The sequence below is a fragment of the Pyrgilauda ruficollis genome, unplaced genomic scaffold (assembly GCF_017590135.1).
Source record: "Pyrgilauda ruficollis isolate IOZ18807 unplaced genomic scaffold, ASM1759013v1 scaffold23, whole genome shotgun sequence".
In the NCBI taxonomy this organism is placed as follows: Eukaryota; Metazoa; Chordata; class Aves; order Passeriformes; family Passeridae; genus Pyrgilauda; species Pyrgilauda ruficollis.
The window spans coordinates 11,248,553-11,269,283 of NW_024522539.1; the positions used below are offsets into that span (position 1 = coordinate 11,248,553).

The 20,731-nt window shown below is 49.6% G+C and overlaps 2 protein-coding genes across 7 annotated transcripts in view; both read right to left on the reverse strand.

Annotated features, from left to right (window-relative positions):
- Positions 1–8,023: 8,023 nt before the first annotated feature.
- Positions 8,024–11,549, reverse strand: BCL2L10 (BCL2 like 10). 3 transcript variants are annotated; one of them, XM_041469130.1, is made up of 3 exons: positions 11,090–11,546; positions 9,072–9,194; positions 8,024–8,985 (listed from the first exon to the last, which is right to left on the reverse strand). In XM_041469130.1, exons 1-3 carry the CDS (start codon positions 11,489–11,491, stop codon positions 8,788–8,790), a joined length of 723 nt encoding a protein of 240 aa, XP_041325064.1. In that variant the 5' UTR covers positions 11,492–11,546; the 3' UTR covers positions 8,024–8,787. The 3 variants fall into 3 exon arrangements, with proteins under 3 accessions (XP_041325064.1, XP_041325065.1, XP_041325066.1); XM_041469131.1 differs by having other exon boundaries at positions 8,806–8,985; positions 9,067–9,194; positions 11,090–11,549; XM_041469132.1 differs by having other exon boundaries at positions 8,843–9,194; positions 11,090–11,544.
- A 2,359-nt stretch (positions 11,550–13,908) lies between these two features.
- The window catches only part of GNB5 (G protein subunit beta 5), a 29,390-nt gene continuing 22,567 nt past the window's right edge, over positions 13,909–20,731 (reverse strand). For 3 of the 4 annotated variants that reach the window (XR_005955289.1, XR_005955288.1, XR_005955290.1), the window contains 6 exons: positions 19,854–19,945; positions 19,684–19,732; positions 17,490–17,586; positions 16,395–16,561; positions 14,546–16,086; positions 13,909–14,457 (listed from right to left, as the gene is read on the reverse strand). Coding sequence is in view for 1 of the 4 variants with exons in the window: in XM_041469198.1 (XP_041325132.1) it covers positions 16,075–16,086; positions 16,395–16,561; positions 17,490–17,586; positions 19,684–19,732; positions 19,854–19,945 (417 nt within the window). In the remaining 3 variants the exon portion in view is untranslated. Of the gene's footprint in view, positions 14,458–14,483; positions 16,087–16,394; positions 16,562–17,489; positions 17,587–19,683; positions 19,733–19,853; positions 19,946–20,731 lie in introns of those variants that run through there. The other variant, XM_041469198.1, reaches the window with a different exon arrangement.

Here is a 20,731-nt window from a genome sequence, read left to right on the forward strand (position 1 = left end):
CCCAGCTACCCAAAGGCACAGGTGACCAGGGGCTGCTTTTGCAATGCAGTCAGCAGGTGTGCTGATAAGGAGCAGTTCCTACAGGCACAGCCCCCCCATGTCCTTTATCTGCTGCCTCTGCACTTCATCTCAGCAGGTACTTTTGCCTCTCACCTGGTGAGTTTCTGCCACACTGCTGAATGTGCTGGCTGCAGCCAAGAAAAGGATTTGACTAAAATAATAAACCACTTGTCTTCCTGTCCCAGCCTTCCCTATGGCTTCTCAACAAGGGAAGCGTCACAGTTCTGTTGAACAAAATCCATTGATTTTTGCCCTTGTTTATAAACAGTATGCTATTTATGACTTGCCCAGAGCACTCCATAGCTCAGTAGTCCCCAAACAGCACACGGACCAGAGCACTTCCCATGACTCCACCAGTCAGATGAGTCTGCTGCTAATTGGGCTTCCAAACCACCACAGCTGAACACACTTGGTTGATCAAGGTCCTGCTGAGGGGGGCACCATCTCCAACCCCCCAGCATCCTCTGACTGCCCAGCATCCTTCCTGCACCCAACGCTTCTGCAAGGGCTTGGATGAGACCATCACCTCCACAAGCTGGGAAAGCTGGAGTCACTGCAGAGGACGGGCACCTACCCCACAGCAGGCAGGGAATGGCTTTGTGAGTGCCTGCTTCATGGTCAAGCCCTGTGGCCAGGCTTGCTGAGCAACTTCCCGGCAGCAGCCCCAGTTTCAGCGGGGAGGAGAGTGTGCTCCTGCCAGACCTTCAGCAGCTCATTCTCCAGAGAGATCAAGCCATGCTGCATGCCAGGCCAGACCAAGGGATTTGGCACAAGAACTCTTCCCACAGCAAAACAGGCACTCAGTGTCTGTGATCGAGTTTAGCTCAGCTGACAGTGCGTACTCCCAAATAAAAGCTGAGCACACAGTCTAACTTGGGACAACTCCCAGGCTGTGGGCACCTGAAGGCTTATGCTGACCTTGTAAGGAAACCTGCGCCAGCCAGGGACCCCAAGTCAGCCCCATCCCAAACACCCAGTGCTGCTGGAACATAACAACTCACTGCTGTGTGCAGTGCACAGCTCTGTGCCTTCCAGCAGCCACGGGAAGGGGACACGGCCAGAGCTGTGCAAGGTCAAAGGCATGAGGGCTCTGCTCAATGGGAAACCACCACCATGAGGCTTTCAGAAGTTCAGCTAGACAGAAGAACTGTCAGCAGTGGGAAAAGGGCAGCTGCTGGTGCTGCCAGTAAAAGCAAAAAAAAAGGAGAAATCAGCCCACCACAGCTTCCGATCGGATGTGACAGCGCTGTCTGAGGTCCTCAGCAAACCAAGGGTGTATTGCAAGCTCCCAGGAGCTCCCAAGTGGGGGGAAGTGGAGAGCTCCAGGGGTGTGGGGAGGGGAGCCACCTAAAGCACCCCTGAATGTGCACTAACCCGAGGCAGCTCTGTGTGCCGCTCACACACACCTCGGGAGGCAGCCCAGGTCCTGGTTACTGGTGTGCCACAGCCCTGTTAATGCTCGTGTCCCGTCCTGGCAGCCTGCCCCGAGCAAGGGGTGGATTTTTCCAAGAAAACCAGAGACAGATTGTTCCGTATAGCTGGGGAAACTAAGAGCCTCTAGCATCCCTGTGCTGGCCAGGGAAGATGGCTGCAGGCAGCCTGTTCCCAAACAGAGCAAAGCGTTCCCACCAGGCCCCCACGCCCTTGGAATAATTCAGTTTTTGTGGAATCCAGTCACTTAAAAAAAAAAAAAAAAAAAAAAAAAAGCAAAAACAACACAGAAAACCCTTCCCCAGGCCTGCAGCAATATTTTGTCTGTAAATAATCTAGAGAGCAAGGTCACATTCCCAAGTGAGCACACTGTGGGGAGGGTGGGCAGGGGGCAGAGGGGGATGTGGAACAGGGAATGCACAACCCCCAGCCCGGGCACAGCCAGGCTGGGGACCAGGGGAGAGCAGGAAAAGGGGGCTGGGGAGGAGGCAGAGCAGAAAAGGGCTCTAGGGGTAAAAGGCAAGATGATTTCCCCTTTCTTTCACCAGCTGTCCCTGAAACAGGGACAAACCTGCCACCTCCATCCTCCCACACTTCAGCACATCTCACCGCTGGCAGGATGGTGGCACAGAGCTGCGCAGGTCTCAGCCTGCCCGCTGCTGCTCCGTGGGGATGGTGGCAGCAGCTCACGTGGGCAGGAGTTGCCCTGCTCAGCGGGGAGCATCCTGCACCACTGGAGCACGGCTGCAACGATGGAACCATGAACAGTGCCAGGAAAGCTGTGGCTGTCCTGCCCCAGCGCTCCCTGCAGGGATGGCACAGGCGTGCTAACCCTGACAGCCCAGCACTCACTAAGTCTGTGCCAGAGGCACGGAAGTCCAGGCTTTTCTGCGCTGCTGCTGGAGCAGGCTCTCGGTGGCAGCCCCAGCGTGGCCACCAGTACTGCCCCGCTGCTAGCAGGCACAGCACCCAGCTGCACCCTGCCAAAGGACAGCTCCCCAGGAGCCGGGCTGTGCCTCCAACAGCTCCAAGCCTTTGCCAGCCGTGCAGGAACGGGAGCAGGGGCACTCTGGGAAACCACCCACAGCCTGGATGGAGCGTGGAGCAGATGGCAGAACAAACAGCGCCGGGATTTCTGTTTCACATAATCTTTTGCACTGCTCACTCCCACACGTAACCTTTTCTTCCCATGGAACAGGACTTCTCTTGGAAAAAGCAACTAGGAAACCTGGAAGGGTTTCAGAGTGGCAGGTGTTCTGCTCTGAACATCACCAAGGACAATACACAAGACCCCAGATGCTTTTTTATTTAAAAACAGACACGGCAAAAAAACAGGCAAGATTTGTGCTGTTTTGTGCCTTTTTCAAGAGTTTATAAATAATTTTTTTCCCTTTTTCTAGATGAAGAGAAGGGTGATGCTGCTGTGGCAGAGAGCTGCCTACAGGACTGGCAGTGAGAACACTTAAGGATGGCAGGCTCTTCATGCCACAGCTGTGAGTGACCTGTGCTGTGCAGCAGCCCTGGCAGGAGGGTGCTCAGGCTGGGATTGCCAGTCAGGCACTGCAGGTCTCTGTCCTTCAGGGCATGCAGGTGTTTGGAGAAAAAAAAAAAAAAAAAAAAAAAAGGGGGAAATATTCAAACCCTGCACATTTTAAAGACTATTCAGAGCCAGAAAGCTCAGGGGTTTTTGTGGTGTTTTGGGATGGAAACCACTTACTGTCTGACTGCAGGGCTTCCATAGCAGGCAGTGGCTGTGCAGCAGCCCCACACCCTGTGACAGGAACACTGTCACAGCCTGTCACAGCCCAGTGGTGCTCCTTTGCATGGGCTGTGTGAGGATCCAGCACAGCCCAGGCAGAAATCCAGCCCCTCCTCAGCAGCACTGGCACCTGGAAACACCACCAATCCACTCGGGTATGAGATGCTCAGGGAGCCTCATCACTTGTAGGCTCCCAGCATAATTAGGTTCCACATTTAAATCTCTGCTGGATATCAGGAAACAAGCATTTGCCTTGCCTGTCAAGCACCATCAGCTCCCAGCTGCCACCAATCATGCCACCACGTTTTACAAGGTTCTTTTACACACAACTGGTGGAATTTGTTCTTGCTCAGATATCAGAATCATCAGAGTCATCTCACCACCTCCCACCCAGCACAGCACCTCATGGGCACTCCTCCATGGGCTTGAGCTTGGCACCAAGAGGCAGCCATGCCCATGCTGCCAGGGCCAGCACAGCACGGGGTGCATCCCAGCAGGGCCATGCTTCCAGCAGGCAGGCTGCTGGGAGCTCTGGGAGCACATCCTCTGTCTAAGGACAGGGGGGAAAGCCCCAGGCTGGTGGGGGCACAAAGGAGCCATGTCCAGCCAGAGGAGCAGCAGGGTCCAGCCTGTGTGCCAGCAGGTTGGGTATGGCAGTTCCAGAGAAAAACGAGTTCCCACTGTCTGCCCTGCACCCACTCCACACCTGAGCCACATGGCTCTGCCTGTATTTTAGGAGTTCCCAATGAGCTCATCATAAAGCTTCATAATTAGTGTTTCAAAATGAATTACAACAGCCTGGGATTCTCCTGAAGACAGTAATAGCTACAAGGAAGAAGCCAACCAGCCATTAGGTAGCACACTACAAACAGTGCTCTCTCCCCAGCCTTTGATGAAGTCAAGTGGTTCTGCCCTTTTACTATTATGCATTGCAAATTGAAAGTGCCAGCAAGAACTCCTGGCTTTGGTGCCCAGAGCAGAGCTCCAGCTGCCATGCCCAGTCCCCCCAAGGTGCAATGCAGCACAGAAATCTCCCCTGTGCTTAGACTGAACCAGGCCACCCTTCCCCACACAGCTTCTTGAGGGTATAAGCCACATTTGATAACAAAAAAAGACAGTACCAGATGCTGTAAGCAGGGTGTGGGGTTCCTGCTGTTACTCACCATGTGCTGAGCTGTTCAGACAAACAAAAGAGCAGGTTGGGTCAAACACAAGAACTTCCTCAAGTGAACTGTTCTCACAGGTCAGAATCGTTAAAGGGATTAAATCCAGAAAACACTGACTTGCTGCAGTGTCTGCAGGGCTCCCTGCACCCAGGCTTTCCAATGCCCTGCACTGCAGTCTCTAACTGCAGACCTCCACAGTTTCACTCACCCCCATGGCCAGCGTGGCCCCAGCTGAATTTAAGCACTCATTGTAACAGGTTTAATTCTTAACTGAAAGAAATGTGCAACACAGACCAGCTTGGGTGAACATCCAGAAACCATGAGATTGCCAACGGGCAAGTATCAGCTCCAGGCTGTAGTGCTAGAAACTTACCACAGGCTGGGCAGAAAGACACAGCCTGTTTGAAAAGAGACTTTGACAAAGCAAGCCAGGTCCTCTCTTCCACCTCTCATTTGAATTAAACAAATAGACCAAGTCCAGGCAGAGAAAAAATCCAACAAAATGATGTCGTTAGCTCAGCAGAGTTGATTTTTAGACTTCCTGCATTTGACTTAAAGTAAATCAGGATTTTATGTTTTTATTTTTAACTCTGTTCTCATTTAAAAACTTCGGTTAGTGACAGGATAATTGTTAACAGTTTGAAGATAACATTTAAAAGTGTTCCTAATAATGGCAGCATTTAGGAAGGAATTACACTGATACCTTTTAAACCTGAAAGCAAGTGATTTCCCAGCTATGACTGCTCTCTTCACACAGCATTTTGTCCTGGCAAGGACAATCCAGCTTGAGTTTGGTACAGAAAGCAGTTGGAGAAACAGAAGTGAAATCCAGAAGTTTGTTTTCATTATCTAAACTGAAAGAGCACAAGAAATGAAATTATGTGAATAACTGCTGTGCCACTTGACCTTTTTTCTTTCCAGTGATTCTCTGGAGTTTTTTTTTGGCTGTCCAATTGCTAAGTCATTTGTAACAGGGCTCTCCTGTCCTACCCAGGCTTGGGTACCACCCTGCAGCATGCATGGGCAGAAAAGGACACAGCACCAGCACCAATTTCTCCAGTGAGACGTGCCAGACCAGATTTTTTGCATACCACAGCAAAGCAGTTCACCACCTGCCATATAACACCATCCTGCAACTCACATTTTTTGAGCTCTAACAGTGCCTCATTTTTTCCAAGTCAAAAAGAAACCCGCTGGCCAGTTCAGCACTCTTCAGACTGATGAGTAAATTGCTTTTTCCTTTAATGAGCAGCTGGGCTGCTGCAACAGCACTGCAAGCTTGGCCCGTGGTTCCAGTGTGTGCCCCTTCAGAGCAGAGCTGGGCAGGGAGCAGGGGCAGCAGCAGCAGAGAACACTGACAGCTGTCAGACCATTGTGAGCACCTCTAGGGAGTGGGAACACCGCCTTCCCCACCCCTCAGCCCTCCACAGCTCTTCACACACAGCAGAGCAGGAAAGATTAAATCTGGTATGAGCAGCCAGGGGATGGGAGAGCCCAGCCAGCACCTTCACTCCTCTCCTTGTCCCTGGCAGCACTCGGTGCCTTGAAGCAAGCCAGGATTCTGCAGGCAGAGGCACGCTGGGGCCCAGCAGAACCTGCAGCAATTGCTCATCTTCAGAGAGGATGAGCCTGCTGCATCCACCACAGTGCTGGAGAGCCAAAAGCTGCCCTGAGGATTAGACACAGCCTTGTACTGAAACAGCAGCTACTCCCCTTCTGCATTCAAAGGAAGGAACAGCAGCATCTTGCTTCCCTCTTGTGAGGCAGAAAAGCAGATGAGCAGCAGTTTTCAATTGAGAAATACATTACTTCATTCAAATAAACTGTCAGGCTGAAACTGAAATAGTTTTTTTTTTTTTTTAAAAATCACAAGTCATGCAAATGTAAGTTAGTCTGAACTGCCCTGAAATCAATAGGGCTCCAGTGATTGAAGTCCTCCTCTTCAATCCTACATTCCCATGTCAGCAGAGAGCAGCTCAGGGAGCATGGCTCTGGCTAGGATGGGCAGCTACCCACCTGTGCCAGGTTCCAGGAGCCTGGGCTGTGCCCCCTGATCTCAGGGGACTGGGCACAGGCTCCCAGCAGACCAGAGCAGCCTGGTATTGCCACTGCAGAGCTACACTGCAGCCTTCTGACTCAGCCTTGCAGCTTTCCTGGCTCCTAGAAAGCCCACTCCCAGCTTCTCCCAAGCCAAGAAAGACTGGCAGATAGATGCTCTTCAAGCTGCACTTTGGAAAGGGTCAGGTTTACACCAAAAGCTGATGTGACTGTTAAAGGACATTTCCAGGCTGGGTTTGTTGGGGTTTTTTTCACTTTTCCAGAGCACACTGTAGAAGCCAGCATAAATATCCTCTCTGCTATTGTTTTTGTGGAGCCTGCCAGATCAGATTACACTGAAAATCAAGATACAGATATTTTATCTTTGTTCTGTTTGGCACAGGAGAGACATTTGACCTCTGTTTAGAGCATTTCTTGCCCTGTCGTTCCCCATGCTTTTCATACATCCCTCTAAGCATCCCATGTTTTAGAAACTACTTTCAGCTCCCAGGACCCACCAGCTCATTCCCACTGTGGACAAAGTTTCAGGCTCTGCAGCCTCCTGGATGACTGCAGGCAGATACCCAGAGCACTCAGCTGCCATCCCTGCAGGAACTTGAGAGAGGAACTGAACCCAGTCCTGCACCATGGACTGCTAATCCCTTTGCTAAGAGGAGGCAAGCTGGAGTTTAGAGAACTGGAAGTTGGAGAACAAGCAGACGTTTATTCAGAGCCAGCAGCATGAGGGGGAGGACCACCAGCTCCTTCCTGCCTGCGCGGGACTTACCGTCCCTGAATGCCCCTTTTTGTCCTTGTCCCCACATCTGGGGCCGGCCAGCACAACGCTGCTCTGTCCAGCACGGGGCTGTGGCTGCTGCATGCCTGCCTCAGGGCCCAGTGGCCAGCAGAAGGAGAAGCAGGGTGGCCACTGCCAGCCACAGTGACGCTGACCTGGCTGCCAAGAGGAAGTTGGCTGACACTGGACTTGCAGCTTTAACAGGCATCAGAGCCCCCAGCTTGGAGACAGGGGCATGAGACCAGCCTTTAAAATAAGAGTAAAGCCCAACACCCTCAAAGAGCACAGCTGCTTAGTAGGACTAATCCAGGAAGATTGAACTCCACCAACACATTGCACAGTTGTCATCATAACAGGGACCAGAAACTTCAGTTTCAGTAAAAAAGCATGCAGGTGTGAGAGAAGCAGCAGCAAGTCTTGGCAGAGAAGAAACAAGAGCTCTGTCACTCTCTACAGCAGGAGCAGCTCCCAAAGGAGCCTAATTGCACCCACCTATGTTAGTAAACTTTGGCCTACAAAACCACCAGGCTGCTTCCAATCACGATGGTGAAGATTGATCTTTTGGATGGGATTTCCCACTCAGGTTGTGTTAGCTCTAGTTTGGACTGCAGGACTGCATTGGAGACTGGTACCAAACTGCTCTGGTGCTCCACAAATCCTTGACTCAGGTCAAAGCACCAGCAATACAGTGAATATAAACGAATGCATCCAGGTAACCACCAAAACACTCACTGGCTGAGCACCAGCACCCGTCCGATCTAATAATCAGAAAGGTTTTTTAAAATAAAAATACTTAACATTTATTCACCTTTGAAGTCACCATAGTAAAATTGTACACGTTGTGAGTAACCCAGGAACATTATTCAAAAGCTACCAGAAACATAAGGCAATTTGTACAACCATTGAAAGAAATACACAGCATTTTGAAAACAGAGTGAAACATTACTAAAACAAGACAACGCTTGATACACACTAGAGTGACAAGAACCAGCATTAAGTTTTAAACAAAAATAAAGATGTCATGGCTACAAGTATTATACAGTGATAAATACTTCAAAAATATATTAAGATATATGGAAATTCTCACTTTGCAAGGGAAATCCAGAGAAATTCCAGCCTTCACTGGATTTCAATATACCAATTAAGGTTTAATATTTAAATTCTTTTCCTTTCAGTAGGAACCAGTACTGCAGCCATTACTGTCCTGTATCAATACTTACCTTCTTGTAGTGTAATGAATTCAGCCTTATGTTACATTAAGCCCTAATGCCTCTAGCATCACAGGCACCAACTGCCCTAAATCAACAAATGAGTTGCCTTTTGATTACAAGTGCTGTGCACCACGTTTGAAGCCATAAGCCACGTTAGATCACAGTCAACGTTCGCTCACTTTACAGCATTAATGAACGCGGGTTCCAAACTTGCCTCCACGTAAATAAGACGTCTCGAACAGAGGGTTTAGTAGCAAGCCCACCATAATGTTTTCCTAGCATAACATCAAGCACTCAGAAGTTACAGTACATGAACCATGCTAAAGTTTAGGTTACACCTTCAAAAAAGGAAAGTCCAGAGGATGTTTGGAGACAACAGGCTTTGAACATGCACAAACAGTGCTCTGGCACGCATCTGTTTGTGCCGTTACTGGGTAGCGAGTGAAGCAGTTTATAGCCAAGGATTTGGTGAGGCAGTTTTCTGAGCCAGTTTAAAAATATAGACTTCTTCTTAGAGGGTCTGTTCTATAGAAAATAAAGTGAAATCTGGTAAATTGTCAGTTTTGAGAGTACTTTTCCCTCGGCAAGATGCGCTCGTGGGCCTACCGCACCAAGAGGAAAGCCAAGCCCGCCATGCCGATGCCCGCCGCCGCTGCCATGATGGCGTTGCCGATGGTGCTGCTCTGCTCGCCCGCCTCCGAGCCCTGTCTGCCGAAGAAGCGACAGAAGCCATCCTGCAACAGCAACAGAAAGGACACTCAGCTGCTTAGCTTGCAGTTAAGTGGATCTCCTCAACAAGCCTTTGGGCGCAGCTCCGTCCTCCCCGCTCAGCCTCTGTCAGCTGCAGAAGTCTATATTCCACTCATGGAAGTCTAAACCCTTGGGCACAGGCAAAAACATTTTGTGAGAGCTTTTGCACAAGGCAACAGAAAGGAGTAGCTACAAGTGCTTGCATACTTAGCTCCAGAGGTAATTGGACACTTCCTATTGAGATGCTCAGTGTGTCATTACATATTTTTGCCCTTTTAGGCAAGTTTCTGATGGAAGTTGTCAGCACTGTTCCTCCTACTTTAAAGTTTCAGAAAGCATCTAAAACACAGGATATGGAAATTTCCACTTTTTGAGACAGGAGGCCAAAACCAGTCCCATCTCGGTGGATGTGGGACTGATTACACACTCTCTTGGAAGGGCCGGGTGGACACTGCTCAGAGCTGACCTATGACAGAGCAAAGCTGGCAGCTGCTCTCCCAGATCATTGTGATAATCAGAAGTGGCAGCAATACAACTCCAGATGGTCGTATTTGAACTCTGCTCCGCAGATGTCTATGTAAACAAGTTATACTCTTAATTTCTTCCGGAACTTTGTTCTTTACACTTTGATTAGTGCGAACAGGCAATAAGACTTTGCCGATTTTGCCAAGTGACAGTGTTCTCTGCAGCCAACCACCACATTGTTCTGAGTGGCCAGATGGACCAGTGACCACTGGAAAACCAAGTTCATTTTGGTCTCTGGAAAAGCCAACAAAACCAGTGGCTACTTCCCCTCCTTTCTATTTTTAGTGCTTATTTGTACTGACATAAAGTATTCCACTAGGACTGGAAATAGGAAATGAGCAGTTTTGTGGGATAGCTGACATTTTGTTCAGAAACGCAGGCAGAGCTGCACCAACGCCTTAAAAGCTGTACCTCCAAGCATGAATCTCTGGGGCCAAAATGCCCACGCGTTCCTCCCCAGGCCCGACCTGACCGGCCTCGGGACAGACAGGAACAAGAGCAGCAGGTCTGGAGGCTGGTGCCTTAACACGCAGGTGTACTCAACAACAGGCACAGGTTTGTGCACACACCTGGGAGAGGACCTGTGCCAGCCTGCTCGCCGCAATCCACGGGCTGTGGACCCGAGGGGAAGGCAAACCTCGCTCCCTCACCCAGCAGCATCACTCCTGCGCTATCAGGAGGCTGCATCCCAACGGGGCCATGCGCGGCCACCCGGAGGGAGCTGGCTACGCCGCAGAACCGGGGCCGCAGGCACCCCAATGGCCCAGCGAGCACCCACCGCGTGTGGCGATGGGCAGCAGCCCTCAGGGACACACCGCGTGTGGCGATGGGCAGCAGCAGCAGCCCTCAGGGACACACCGCGTGTGGCGATGGGCAGCAGCCCTCAGGGACACCGCGTGTGGCGATGGGCAGCAGCCCTCAGGGACACCGCGTGTGGCGATGGGCAGCAGCCCTCAGGGACACACCGCGTGTGGCGAGGGGCATCAGCCCCTAGGGACACACCGCGTAGCGATGGGCATCAGCCCTCGGGGACACACCGCGTGTGGCGATGGGCAGCAGTCCCCGGGGACACCGCGTGTGGCGATGGGCAGCAGCCCTCAGGGACACACCGCGTGTGGCGAGGGGCATCAGCCCCTAGGGACACACCGCGTGGCGAGGGGCAGCAGTCCCCGGGGATACACCGCGTGGCGATGGGCATCAGCCCCGGGTGCACGCCCATCGCCGGCAGTAACCCGGGCACGTCTCCCGCCGGGACGAGACGCTGCACGGAGCAGCGGGCTGCCCTGCCCCGCTGAGGGGCCGAGGGTCCCGGCACCCGCCCCAGGCCGCTCCCCGCCGCCCCGTCCCCGCTCACCCATCCGCCGTGCGCCTCCAGCCACTCGCCGCGCTCCTCGGCCAGGTACGCGGCCAGGTGAGCGGCCAGGCAGCGCGGCCCGTCGCTGCAGCCCCGCTCGGCCAGCGCGGCCGCCAGCGTTCCGGCGAACACCACGAGCGCCAGCAGCCGGCCCCAGTTGAGGCCGCCGTCGGCCTCCAGCTGCGCCGCCACCCTGCCCAGCAGCGCGGCCGCCTCCCGCGGCTCGGCCCGCGCCAGCGGCGCGCAGGAGCGGAAGAAGGGCCGCTCCTGCCGCTCCAGCTCGGCCGCCGCCCGCCGCAGCGTGGCCGCCGTGGGGCTGGGGGGCAGCGCGGCGCTGCCGGCGCGGTGCTGGAAGTAATCCTCCAGCAGCAGCGCCGTCTCCTCCTTCAGCGAGCGCGGCATGGCGGCTGCCCACGGCGGCGGCCCCGCAGCAGCAGCTGCCGCCGACTAAGAGGCGGGGCGGGCCCTCCGCCCGGCCCGGCCCGGCCCAGCCCGGCCCGCCCCGGGCGCTCCCCGCCTCCGGGGCGGGGCCAACCGGGCACGTTCCCATCGGGAGCGGACCGCCCGCATCCCTGGGAAGACGTCCGCGGCACGTTGCTGCGGGCCTCGCTGGGCAGCCGAGGGAGTTATCGGGTGCTTGCTCTCAGATACTTGTTTTAATTCCTTTTGGCTTTTTTGTTCCACGTTAGTGGCCCGCCCGAACCTGTATTCTTTGCATCAAAGGAGATACAGGTTTTCCAGGATCAGGGTGTGAGTGCAATGTGTATTTACTCAGCAAATACAGTGGCCTTTGTTTTTTGATGAGCATATCGGCAAAGTCTAAGATTAGGATCTTCGTGGTGCAAAGGTCGGGCCATTCACACTGCTGGTGTCAGGTAAAGCGGCTGAGAACGACCCTGGCCAAGGGTGTCATTTGCAGAGCACACGGAGCTGCCCGGCAGGACACCTCCCCTGCACCCCCGCCGTGCCGGGGCAGCTCCGAGACTCCCCCAAACACCGCCCCAAGGGAGCTGGCAGCCCGGCACAGGAGCACCAGCGTGCGCGTCCTGCTCTGTGCCCTTTGAGCTGCTGAAGGTGGCCCGGGGCAAAGCGTGGCTGTGACCGCTGTCACAGCACGGCCCTGCTGTGCCCAGGGTGGCACAGGCACTGCCGCTGTCACAGCACGGCCCTGCTGTGCCCAGGGTGGCACAGGCACTGCCACAGCTCCTGGCACCGCGGCCACCCTCACCTCTTGTCCCACAGCCGGCTCAAGGTGCCCAACGTGCCAGCACAGGACTGCTTGGCTTCGCTCCATCTGTCTTGAGATACAGCTGTCTCCATGTTACATCCCCACTGGAAAATCTAAAAATAGGTGGTTGGAATCAATCCTGTTGCAATTTCTCAGATCGCTATCAAGAATTGGCCTGATCCCTCAGAGTCCCTCCTAAGGCGAACTTTAGTTCTACATCCCCGTTCTTGGCTTTTGTTTTGTTTTGAAGCAGGGAAATAAGAGTCTGTTTATGTGCTAGAGCAGTGGCTGGAATGAGATCTTTACTTTTCACAAGAGCTTTACACACATGTTTTAAAAACTATTTTTCCTTATGATTGTTAATCCTGCAGCAGGAATTTCCTATTGCATTCCTCACAGCAGGAGTGCAAGAGGGAGAGGCTGCTCTTTCTCTAGCAATATCCTTTTCCACCCTTCCTGTTTATATAGCATTTTTGTTTAACAGGACAGGCACCCAGCTACAGCTCCCTTCTCTCCACACGTTTATGGAATAGAGGTGTTTCTGACACAAATAGCTTGACATACCAACAGGGAAATATCGAAACCATGGGTTTTCCAAAGCTTCCCTGGACAGCCTTTAGTGAGTAAAAAACACAATGGGTACTTCAGTGTCCTGTTCCTCTAAGTGTCATTTATCTGATGGGAAGTTGAGGCCCATCCTGGTTGATGTTTTCACCATTACCTCAGGAACAAAGAGGTGATTTTCACAGGTGGCAAGCCCCTGCACCCCCACACACAAGTCCAAAGGCAGTGGCCCCGAAGTGCAAAACCCACATTTCTCCATGCAAGAACAGAAGTGCAAGATGCAATGTCAGACTCATTCTCACTGGATCTTGTGAGTTTGGGCAGTGATGTCACTCAGAACAAGCTGGCTCAGCACTTTCCCCAGGCCCTCAGAAGAGGGGAAATGAAACAAGGCACCTAAATTAAGAAGGTGCTTTTTTCAGTGACTAAACTGAGCACTTCCACTAACCACCTTCAGGCTGACCATAAAACCTACACTAAAGTTGAGAGGACAGCTGGCCACAGCTCAGTTCTCTCCTGACAAGACAGAAAGCTGAACTGCTGCACCTCCAGCTGATCTGCACATCTGGTTTGCCCAAAAAGTCACAGCCTGGGCCCTCAACAGAATTTGAGTGCCTGGCTTTTCACTGGCATCCTGCTGCAGCCCAAGGAGCTCCCACATAACACATACCCTGCATTTTCCAGTTCCTTCCTGGGTATCCCATGAGGATCTGGAAAGAAAACATTACATTAGCTGTGATCCTTCTGAGGAGGAATACAACCAGAGTTCTCCTTGCCTCCTGAATGCAGGGGGAACTGAGATGGCATTTCAAGTACTTCCATGGGCTGCTCACTCTCATTTGCTGTGGTTCACCTTAGGTATTTCCAGAAGATATTCCAGAAACAATTTTCTGGTAGTTCTGGATTTTACCTGAGATTTTTGCAGGAGAAATAATTTAAGAAACTGTGTGGCGCAAAAAGTGAATGTCAAAAAAGCAAAAAACCAAATAGCTACCAAGCACTGGGAAGAACTACTACATACATGTTCTCAGTATGTAAAATACAATTTATTGTATTTAGGCTGTTCATAAGTATCAACACAATGTATTATGTTTGAAACAAACATCTTGCCAATAAATACTACCTAAACATTAATATTAATCTTTTGATCAAATGTGTACAGTGTATTGACTCAATATTGCACAGTGAGTTCTATATGACATTTCCATAGTGCATTCAGTTTGTTACAGGGATAGCTTGCCACAAATATTGCAAAGCATCAGAGTTGACTTTTCCAAGTGAAAACAGCTGATCTATTCCATTAGGGATGGAAGGCTGGTATAAATGTCAGTGTCTTAGGTTAACTGGTTATGGATTGGCAGAACCTAAGGTTTTCATGGATGAGGAGACTTTGTTTCTAATATGATTTTTATATAATTGTAAAAAAATACCACTTGCAAATATAATGAGGATGTTATCATTAAACTCCAGTGACCAGTGAGCTCGTAGACAGGTTCATTCCAGTAAGCTTGTTTCCTCTTGTTCCAATCTAAATACAAATCATATATATGATACATTCAGAGCTGTACCTCACCACCTGCATTTCAAAGGGCAGGCTCTCTTGTTCCAATCTAAAGATAAATCATATATATGATACATTATATGAGAGAGCTGTACCTCACCACCTGCATTTCAAAGGGCAGGCTGTGCAAGCCCCCAGCATTACTCCATCTCTTTGTGCCTGTGCTCAAGTGAGACTTGGAACCTGTTGGTATGAGCAGAGCTGACACACTCTAGTCCCAACAGTTTTCAATGTATGAATGCAGATATAATCTCACAAAGGTGCCATAATTAATTGTATCTCATCTTTATCTAATTAAATCTTGATTCTAGAGCATCACTTCTGTGTGGGGTGGTTCTGCCAGTTCTCGTGGCATTCCCATGCTCACGCAGAGGGCTGGGTGCTGCCAGCAATGTGGCCAGCTGTCCTGCTCTCCTGAAAACCAGTGACTCCTGGATCAGATGGAGTCATGTGCTCTGGTCAGCACAGTATCAAGCACTGGCAGGGCTGTGGCTCACAGCAGATTTTCAACAGCTCACTGTTATGCACTCTCAAGTCCAGCTATGACAAAACCATGTGCATGGCAGTGGGAGATGACTGTGACAGCAAGGACTGTATGATTTCACCTGTATTTGCATGAACTTACAACTGCTCTGACATTGCAGAAGGACCTTAAGATGGGCATATACTGCTTTAAAATACATTTAAGCTACATTGCCTTGCCAAAGTTGTATGAACTGCTCAAAATGCAAATAAGAATTATGGTCATAGAATGATTATGACTGACTTGGAAAAGATTTGACCATCAGTATAATGGTGTTTAATGCTTAGCATGTAGTATTCCTTAGTGCTTAGCATGTAGTATTTCTTTAAGTAAAAGAAAATTCACTCACCAAGTGATACAATTAAAAATTTCTAAGAAACTACTGGTTAAGTATTACCTCATGATTATGTAAATCATGTTTATATCCCTCTTCTTTGCTGTTTATAAGTTTGTATATATTTAGATTCTTTATATTCAGGTAACAGAGATGAAATACTTATTTCTATCTAAAAAGACAGTAGGAAAAAACAGGGATTGAAAGGATTTTTTTTCTGTACAAAAAATACATTTCTATGACAGCAGCCAGTACCTTCACAGCAGGTCCTTTGCTCCTCTACTCACCACCAAGGTTCAGTCATCCATAACACCATCATAAAGTATCAGAATTGTTTCTCTTTCCGTTTTTCAACACTGAAATTCAATATGCTACTACGGAATGTTTCCACAGCCTTTCGCTATATCCTGATAAAATCAGGACCTTTTTTTTTTTTTACTTTAAAAAGGAACTATTCATGCAAATAAATACATAATGTGCACTGAAATACTCAATGATATAGGTGACTTTGGAGAAAAGTCCCTTTATAAATAATGAAACTGATTCTAATAAAAGAATATAGTTTCAAAAAAAAAAATCAAAACATTTCATTTTACTACAAGTTGATGTTTGCTACGTGTTCAAGCAGACTACATTTTCTACCTAGCTGTGTTAATCTGTGGACTGTCACTCTTTTGGACTGTAGTGAATATTTGATATTGAGGAGTGGCTTCTTTATGCAGTTTTGTAGTCCAGGGTTCCAGTCTTCATTTGACTCTGCAGACGGGATCTCAGGTTACGCCCAGATCTGTAGAAAGAGAGAGAGCTGAACACCCCTTTATGACCCTGACTGTCCCATCAAACCTTAAATTAACATTGGTACGCCGATCCCATTAGCGGTACAGAGTATCAGCAGCTACGATATCATGTAACCCAACAGCAAGCTCAAACTCGGCAGTTCCGCCAGCACTTCGCGGGGATTTTCATTTGGCTTTGCTCTTCATCTTTTACACTGTTTTATACCCTCCTGGGTTCCCCATGAGCAGTTTTCCTGTACCAGCCCTTTACTCGGCAGCTGAAGCAGCAGCACCCGCGGCAGGCTGTCCCGGCGCTCACCCGCAGAGTGTGGTCCCAGGAGCCCGAGCAGAAGGCGGTCCCGTCGGGAGAGACCCGCAAGGTGCTGACGCGGTTTTCATGTCCGAACAGAATGGACACGCGGGACCCCTTCAGCACATCCCACACATTGATGGTGTAATCGTTGTAGCCTGCGAACAGCAGGCGACCTGCAGAGACAATGAGATTTTACACTGGCAGCTCTTAGCGTGCCTTGACTGCAGGACACGATCGCCCGTGAGCCACAAGCCCACCTGTGACCACTGCTCCCCTTGGGCCAGCTGTGCCCCCGGGGGACAGCCCTGCCCCTAAAACACTTACAGTTAATTAGTGAAAAGCATTGTAAATTTTAGTTAAATTACATAGAATGTGTTCAGTCATTTAGAGGGGGATGACTTCAAATCAGGCTGAAGAGCACTTTAACAACTACTGCAGGGTAATAATACTTAACTCAGACCTCGCACAGAAGTTGAATACAAATGCTTGAATGATTAACAGACAATTTGGTAAGTGATTCACTGCCAACGGGACGAGCGGCGGTGCTTGTGACCATGACAGAGACGTTTGCCTCAGTTCCAGGAGGAGGGCAGTACACCACCCACTCACCCCCAGCCAGGGTGACTGGGGAGCTCTGCATTTGTGCCGGGACAGGAGAGACAAGACTCTCAGGATCGGTAGTGAAAAGTGGTAATGCCTCTTTCTTCATGCCCCTCTAATATACTTTTACTATTAATCATTTGTTACGCTTTCAAAAACTATTTATGTAACTGCACTGAATAGTTAGCTACATTTTATGTTGCCTTTGAAATGTTTTTCATTATTATTGTGAAACTCTAGCCCAGCTGTAGTTAATGGCAAAATATTTCCTGCCTTCAGTAGGGCCAGGAAAATACTTTTCATCACTACAACGAAGCAATAGCCAGCTAGGTTATTTAAAGAGTAATTATTTTTACAGAGGCAAGAGAAAGCTTCCATGCACTTGGTACTTATTACTTTTGGTAGCTTTTAAAAATGAATGTTTTATCAAATTAAAGTGAAAAATTCTACAGTTCCCCTCAAATCTCAACACTAAGATAACCTCCAAAGTTCAAGTCTCACCACTGAGAGAGAAGTCCACACTGGATGCTCCAAAAATGATGCTCTCTTTGGAATAAATTGCTACTTCTCTGTCTGCACGAAGGTCATATAAACGACACTAGGATTAAAACAAAACCAACACACATGCCTCAGTAAATACTGGCTACAATATTTGGAAAAAATGGGAGTGGGAAGTACAGCCTAACAGACATCACAGGAAGCGGCTGTTTGGCTTCTTTCCTTCTGCTTCCTCCTTCCCTTCTGCTTCTTCCTGCTGTAACTGGGATCCTCTAACAGGAATCTAAGCAACACAAGGTTGTTTTGTATACATTGCAGGAAGAACTTTCTTTTTCAAGCCACTTTTCTAAGCCTCCTGCCTGTCCTAGAAAGACATGAGTGGTGGGCTTTGGGCCATGGTGCCCACTGGAGTGCCCACACCCTCCTGCTTCCCCCGCTGTGGTTTATCAGGGCAGCCTGCTGCTGCTGGGGAGGTGCACGTGGGGACAATCTCTTAAACAACAGTTTAGCCACAGCCTGGGAGATGGGATCAAGTCTCTAATCACTGCTGAGATCACAGACCATGTGGCACAGAGGAGCCTAGGTGGTAGTCCTGGCTCTGAGTAAAGCCAGGAGAGCAAACAGTCCCTGCCCTTCTGGGAGGCCTCTCTTCTTGAAAAACTCATGTGAAAATAATTGAAGTGAAATAATACATTTTAATGCAGATCTCTGGTTTTCATTTCTCATGGAAAATTCCAAATCACCTCTAACAACCTATACTTCCTGTTTTCATCATTTGCCAGCAAAGTTTGGCTTGTTTGACATGGAAATCATGCATCAGACTTCACTGCCAGACTTCAGACTTCACTGCCATGTAGAAAGGCAGTCTGTTAGCCCTGAAATCAAAATGCACTTTTGAAACTATGTGAACTGAAACCCCTCCTCAATAAGTTAAGCTTAAGCAAACACTGGCCAGATGGGATTGCTAATATTAAGACTTTACTATTGAAAAATGACTGGTATTCAAGTCTGCACATAAAGAAGGGGCTGTTAGATTTGCAGGGCAGTGGGGAGCTGCCAGGTATATGCAGTCCAGGTCTCCCAGTGCTCCACACAGATGAATAATTTCACCAGACTGTCCTGACAGGGAGCTGGGGTCACTGCAGATGACAATACTGTCATCTGAGCATGCTTTTATGGATTACTTCCAGTCAGGATTATCTGTTCCTCAGAATCCCCAAGTATATGAAGTTTTTAAAACATAAAATCAGGGTCACTCTCTCCAAAGAGCCTTGGAATGGCTCCTCATCCAATGAAGACAAAAGGAATGTTTCTGTCGAGTTTAGCCAGCATTGGAGCAGACTCAAAGCATGCTCTGAGGGCAGAGTACTTTAGATAAAGTCTTTGCTCCCAGGTGACTCAGTGTGATGTTTGAATAAACAGAAGAAATGAGCTGCCAGGTGCCTCCTCATCATCTCTCATGCTACACTTCACTGCTAGCTCAGGCCCTGCAGGGCTGTGGTGGGGCAGAGCCTGTTCCCCCATGGGACACACCAGCTGCAGTGAGGACCATCAGCCCTGAGCATCACTCCGGGGCACAGGGCACCAGGAGACAAATGGCATTTTGTATACATTGGGCTGATCAAATTTACCTGTCAATGCATTCTGAGCCCCTCCTAGCAGATTGCTCATAGATAAGTAGGATCCATTAAGGGCTGATGTGCGATCTAGGATGACCTGGCTGCAGTGACTCACTGCAGTGACTGTGGCCAAGGCCACCCTGGGGCTGCAGAGGCCAGCTACCCACATCTGCCCTGCTCTGCCCTGAGCCCATGCCCCTCTGCTTTCTGGGGCATGCTGACACAAGCTGCACCATTTCAGCTGGTTCCTCCCATGCTGTGACCAAGAGCTATGTGAAGCCAAATGTCTTCCAGTAAGACAATTTTAGTCATGACACAGAGAATCTGAAATGAGTATTTGGACAGTACCTCTTGTAGAGAAGTTTGCAGTAGTGACCTACAGTGTTACGTGATTTTCCCTAGAACATTATCTATGGTCTTTAATATCTTACCTTACAGGATTATTATTTCTACAAATTGGGTGTCACAGGCCCAGTTTAGTCACTAAAAGCCCTCTGTGGATGTGACTTAGTCTTTTAGGAAAATCTGACTTGGGAAGCAACAGAATTTTCCTAAATTAGGTTGCTGAATTAACATACCGTGGCATCGTCTGAACCAGAGGCAAAAGCATCTCCACTTGGATAATATCTGTGCACAAGTGAAAGAAGACCAGAACACATTACATTACTTGGATGAGGTCAGACTTCAGAAATAGAATCAGCACATTGCTCAACACTGCAAACGTGTCCTCTCCCAGAAACACACTGACCTGACACTGTTGATATCTGAATCGTGGGTTTCAAATGACTGCACACACTGACCAGACCGCATGTCCCAAACCATGGCTTTCTTGTCACATCCCTAGTAAGAAAAAGAAATCATTGCAGTTGTGCAAATGGTGACATTCACCCCTCATGTGGCTGATATTTATCATCAAGCCCACTACATTCAGAGGCTCTGAACATCACAGCTCAGAGAGGATTTAACCAGCCCAGCAGCCCCAGAGCTGGCTGCAGTGGTACCCTCAGCTGTGCAGTGCAGGTGGGAGCAGAGTTCCCCAGGACGGCTGGAGCTGCCCTGCACTCACAGCCCTGCTCTGCTTGTGCTGCTGCCCTACCACTGTCTGCAGCCCCACCACAGCATGGAGATGCACAACTGACCTGTTCCCTGACCACTTAACAAATGTAAAATACCAGAACCCAGCATTTAAAGTTTTGTAACTTGTTATTTTCATACATTGGAAGAGAAAATTAAATCAGTGCATCCAGAGGGTTTCTTGCCCAGCCCCCTGCCAGGGTTATCCCCTGTCAGAGCTCTGCACCCACATGCTTGATGGTGTGGCTGGAGTGAGAAAAACAGCATAGCAGCACTTCATCTCATCAAGCCAAAACCTGCCTTTCCAAGCTGTGCTTTGAAAGGAACATTTAACACTCAGTGCTCAGCACCCTGAATTCTTTGGGCAAGGGGTTTGGCCCATGTAGTCTACACTGTCCTTGGGGCAAGAACCATCTCATACCCATAGGACCACGCTCTCAGCTGCAATGTCACTGCTGTCACAGTGGTAGTGACAGGAAAAAGAACATGGACTTTGCTTTGAAGAGTGATGGGAGATTTTAATAAACCTGCTCCTGCTGAGGAGCAGGCAGG

What these genes read in the sequence shown, in the direction of transcription:
- BCL2L10 (XM_041469130.1), bottom strand. Translation starts at nt 11,491, where the DNA reads ATGCCGCGCTCGCTGAAGGAGGAGACGGCGCTGCTGCTGGAGGATTAC. An exon ending in TGGAGGCGCACGGCGGATGG is followed by an intron (nt 9,195 to 11,089) that starts GTGAGCGGGGAC and finishes TTGCTGTTGCAG; the next exon opens with GATGGCTTCTGTCGCTTCTT. An exon ending in CGGGCTTGGCTTTCCTCTTG is followed by an intron (nt 8,986 to 9,071) that starts GTGCGGTAGGCC and finishes TATTTTCTATAG; the next exon opens with AACAGACCCTCTAAGAAGAA.